The sequence below is a fragment of the Protobothrops mucrosquamatus genome, unplaced genomic scaffold (genome assembly GCF_001527695.2).
Source record: "Protobothrops mucrosquamatus isolate PMUCROS unplaced genomic scaffold, P.Mucros_1.0 scaffold15749, whole genome shotgun sequence".
Taxonomy (NCBI): domain Eukaryota; kingdom Metazoa; phylum Chordata; class Lepidosauria; order Squamata; family Viperidae; genus Protobothrops; species Protobothrops mucrosquamatus.
The window spans coordinates 1-4,722 of NW_015401515.1; the positions used below are offsets into that span (position 1 = coordinate 1).

A 4,722-nucleotide genomic window follows, 5' to 3' on the forward strand; every position below is an offset into this window, starting at 1 on the left:
GTTAACATAGGTTAATATGTGGTAATATGAATCTTTTAAGAAAAAAAAACATTGCAAGACTACAATATTTGCTGTTGCGTTTCAGTACACTAATAAACACCAGTGCCTCTTTACTTCCATCAACATGGATGTTTTTTTAGATTTAACATTTTCTTTGCCAATTGTTAAAATATTGGGTAACAGATAGATCCAGACATTTTAGACCTAAGCCTGTAAGTCATTCTTGGATGAGATTCACAAACATTCATCAATAAATTTGATTTCTCCAATAATGTAAAGATTTTGATAATGGTTTGTATTTGCAAAAAAGCTCTATTGAATACACTGAGAGATAACTGTACAGCAACAAGTTCTAAGGCTGCCATAAACAACCTACTGTAAATACCGGTACTAAAGACTGCACAATCATATGTTATGTTTGGCTTACAGTGAAGGGAAAGGGGGGAGGGGTTAACAAGGATATGAATAAGGGACAGCCAAGCATGATAGCATTTTCCAGGACCTAACAGTAAAACCAGTGAGAATGGTGCTAACTGCCACATATGTTTATTTCTGAAAAAGTGTATTCAAAAGTAATTGGGAATCTGGCAGTTTTTTATGTTTGTGAGAACAGAAAGACGCAGGAAGGGGGGAAAATGTAAGATCACCTTCAGTGTGTATTTTCTGACTCATTTGGAGTTTCTAATTTATATCTACATTACTCTTCATTTTAACACACAATTGTATAATTAGATAATCAATTTCATAATTTATACTACTGATAATAAATGATCTGCATTTGCCTTGAAGCCGTTTGGTGTTATATTACAGGTTTTTTTTTAAACTATGCTCCATGGAGTTCATAAGAGACTAAAGACAAAAGATGAATAGAAGAAGAGAGTTCACTCAAGTACAACCAATTTCCCAGTTTATTAATTTTGCTCCTTCTCTAGCAGTTCCAGAATTCCTTTAATATAATTTTTAAATTAAAAAAATAATCCAATCAAACCCCTGTCAAACGAACAATTGGCTATTTAGTGCAATCATTGTGGTTTTTGTTGTGTACATTAGAGGAATTTCTACCTGACAGAATTAGAACTTTCAATCATTGTTTAAAAATATCATGATAGATGTTTTCTGAATTGGAACAGAGATGGAGAGAGGCAATTGTGTCTCAATTCACCCCACTGGGTAGAGTCCTTAGTGCTCTCTGAGTTTGGTTGTTCGTTGTCTCTACCTTTTAATCAGGATTCCATGCATCATTCAAACAAATCTTACCTCAGATTTGTAGATAAGCAATGTCATATTAACAGTTTTATACTTAATTTTTTTCTAATGATATCTGACATGGAATATTGTTTTTCACAGGGATATTATTTTCACTGAGCTATTTATTACTACTTCATCAAATACTTGGAGTCATACATAATCATATTTTTTTGCATTTGTATGTATTACTTCTATTAAACAGTTTTTATAACATTGGCATTCACTTACACTTTATATCTTCTATTTTCATAGTTTGGAAAGATCATGGAACAGAACAAGCAATCTTTTTATGAAAAAGGCCACACTTAAAAAAGGGCAGCAAAGCATATGATTTATAACCTAATTAAAATGGACACACTTACCGATGCCTTCCATTCATTTCCAATCCAACTACAGGGCAAATAAAACGTGCACTTTGGATATCAGCATATTTATCCCCTTTTGTATTACCCTTATCACCAGTCCAAGCTGGATTGTCTGAGAGATTCAATTCTATGACATTCTGCAAGAAATGAACAATACTTTATATAACTTGATTTGACACTATGATAAAGGAAGTATCATCTAAATTGGAAGACAACAGTAGAGTATGAAAAATACAAATATTCTAGAACAAAATATATAGGATATATATGCAAGCAGGCAGTTTCTGGCAAGTGAGTGACATCACACTTAATAGAAAGCATTCTATGTTCCTGATGATGTGCTATGGCTTCAGCATTGCTAGGAGTGATTCTAATATATAGTACAGGTTTTAGGATCACCTCCCTTTTCTTTCAGCAAGTTAAGAAAGGGGTAATAGAACTGTTTCTAACTTCAGGCCAAGTCTGAAGCATAAGACAATGTCTGTGGGAAACAGGCAGTTTCTGGTGATAAAAGCATTTTTCTTGAATTAGGTTAAACAACATCAATGGACCTTTATAAGTTTAAAAGGGTCTGATTCTGGAAAAAAGTATGAGGGAAGGAGAAAAAGCAATCTTTACAGGAAGAATTATGACTGTGTTTAGGCATAAGAAGCAAAAAGAAGGCAGCATAGGTAAAAAGCAGCAGCCTGACAGTATATATTTACGTCACAGAAGCAAAAAAGAAACATGTTGGTGTTTGTTTTTGGAAGAAAATGCATCTCACATATCCCCATTTTTTTTAATAAAAAAAATACTGCATAAATAAGATGCTTCAGAGTTTCATTAAAGGAAGTTTATGTCAAAAAAATAAAGAGAAATTTTGTGGCTGTCTGCTTAACTTGTATATTATAATCATTAACATGTATTTTAAACATGTTAACATACCTTAATACTCTTGATATGGGATGCAGCTTCCACAAGGACTTTATCGGAAGATTTATCCAGCAAAAATTCAATGACTCCATCTTTGTTGTAAAGTCTATAGCAAAAAAATATATTATGAAAAATAGGTTAACTTTCTAATTCAAACTTATTCAAAACATGTGACTTTGTCTGAAAAAGAATTTAAAGTGTAATCTTACCTGCCAAGTTCACAAGCTACTATAGGTCGGTTTAATTTTTCTTGACTTAGAGTGCAATAGTACCATTGGGCTACTAATTCTGCATTTTTGTCAACCTGAGGAATATAACAAATTATATACAGTTTTAGAAAAAGAAATATTGTTAAATTCAAAATCTTTCTACTTACATGTAATTTTTTTTGCCCCATTTGGATTTGCAAAGGTGTCCTATACACGGAAAAATTAGGGTTTGGTCAACTAAACTACGTATATACTTCTTTATTGGAAGTCTAAGTAACACAGAATAGATATTACTGTGTGCCATGATCTATGTAGATTTTCTTTCTCCAAGACTATACTGGCTTTTTTAGTTGCTGCTTCACATCATGCCAGTTACTTTCAGAATGCTACATTTCTACTTTATAAGCATAAAATGATTTTTTATTTTATTATGAAATATTTATACCTCCCTACTCTTCATGACTCTGGCAGCACCCAGATAAAAACACAGAGAGTATTAACACTGTAGTAAAAAACAAAACAAAAAAAGTGGCACAAACCAAGCAACAAGCAGCAAACCCGTTATACCTAGAAAGGGGCTTCAATCACCCTCACAAAAATGAAGTAACCACAGAAATAAGCAAAAACCCACAACATAATGTATTTCTGTGCTTATTTCATCATGCTTATTCGAGTCAAAACTGAGTCTGGCTGCTGACACAGCGACAAGTATATGCTCATCTGAATATTTGTAATATTGAAGAACAAGTTATAATCTCACATTTTGAGTTGGTGAAAAGCCTTACCCCATTTCAACGCTTACTCTGACATGGCCTTTTTCTATCTTGTGGCCAACCTCCTCGAATATTTGAAATTATGTGGATACATTCATACATACATACATATCAATCACGTAAAAACAAACATAGTATAATAATCTGATCATAATGGAATATGCTCCCCTGACAGCCTGGGTGTACCAAATCCCACCCACACGTCCTCATTAAAAAGAAAAGCTTGCCGTTTTAATCAAACCGACTCCTAGCTCCCTCTTTATTTCTGGAATTACTTTTCTCATAAGCAAGTTAACGTTATGAAACTCGATGAAACTCCTGTCTGCTATAGTAGTGGATCTATATAGGCCACCATTTCTCTATTCCAGGACGGAACACACCACCAGCCGGAGCTCTCCTTTCTCACCCCGGCCTCACCTTCTCCACCTTACGAGGGCCCTTCACCAGCTCGTGCCGCTTCGGGATGGTTCCTCCATCGCAACCCATTTCGCCTTCAACTTGCTTTCTGTAAGTTCCGGGTTGCCAAGCAGAAAGAGTCTTCCGGTCAGGTGACCCGAGCTTTCCGGCGCAGAACGGCGACATGACGGGCAAGGCGTGATGACGTTTGCAGTTATGTTACTCGGGTAACCTAGTAACGAAGCGGCTTCCCAAGGCGGAAGTTTCTCCTTAGGCCTGTATTCGCACTAATACACTGAGACACAAATTAGACAACCGCACGTTACTCTAGGGTAGTGTTTCTCAATCTTGTCAACTGGAAGATGTGTGGACTTCAGCCTCAAGCCTGGCTGAGGAATTCTGGGAGTCGAAGTCCAAACATCTTCCAGTTGCGAAGGTTGAGAAACGCTGCCCTATTGCCCTGCGCTCGTTCAAGCCGGTGGGTTGAGTTCAGGAATCAGAATTTCGTGCGAATTCACTAACCTGGGTTTTGTGGTTGAGTCAGTATGGGGATGATGATGTAAAACTAAGATTCTGATCCCAGCCACAGTTAACTAGGCAGATTTAACAGAATAACAGGGCTGGAAGGGACCTTGAAGGTCTTCTAGTCCAACTTGCTCAAGCAGGAGACCCTATACCAGGGGTAGGCAACCTCGGCTCTTTTATGACTCATAGACTTCAACTCCCAGAATTCCTGAGTCAGCTATGCTGACTCAGGAATTCTGGGAGTTGAAGTCCATGAGTCATAAAAGAGCCGAGGTTGCCTACCCCTGCCCTATA

The 4,722-nt window shown here is 36.4% G+C and overlaps 1 protein-coding gene across 1 annotated transcript; it reads right to left on the reverse strand.

Annotated features, from left to right (window-relative positions):
• Positions 1-1,606: 1,606 nt before the first annotated feature.
• LOC107301701 (replication termination factor 2-like) lies at positions 1,607-4,047 on the reverse strand. Its single transcript, XM_015830889.1, has 4 exons — positions 3,925-4,047; positions 2,735-2,829; positions 2,538-2,631; positions 1,607-1,750 (listed from the first exon to the last, which is right to left on the reverse strand). Exons 1-4 carry the CDS (start codon positions 3,991-3,993, stop codon positions 1,607-1,609), a joined length of 402 nt encoding a protein of 133 aa, XP_015686375.1. The 5' UTR covers positions 3,994-4,047.
• Between the last annotated feature and the right edge of the window lie 675 nt (positions 4,048-4,722).

What these genes read in the sequence shown, in the direction of transcription:
- LOC107301701 (XM_015830889.1), bottom strand. Translation starts at nt 3,993, where the DNA reads ATGGGTTGCGATGGAGGAACCATCCCGAAGCGGCACGAGCTGGTGAAG. An exon ending in GTAGCTTGTGAACTTGGCAG is followed by an intron (nt 2,632 to 2,734) that starts GTAAGATTACAC and finishes TTTTTGCTATAG; the next exon opens with ACTTTACAACAAAGATGGAG. An exon ending in CCCATATCAAGAGTATTAAG is followed by an intron (nt 1,751 to 2,537) that starts GTATGTTAACAT and finishes CATTTCTTGCAG; the next exon opens with AATGTCATAGAATTGAATCT.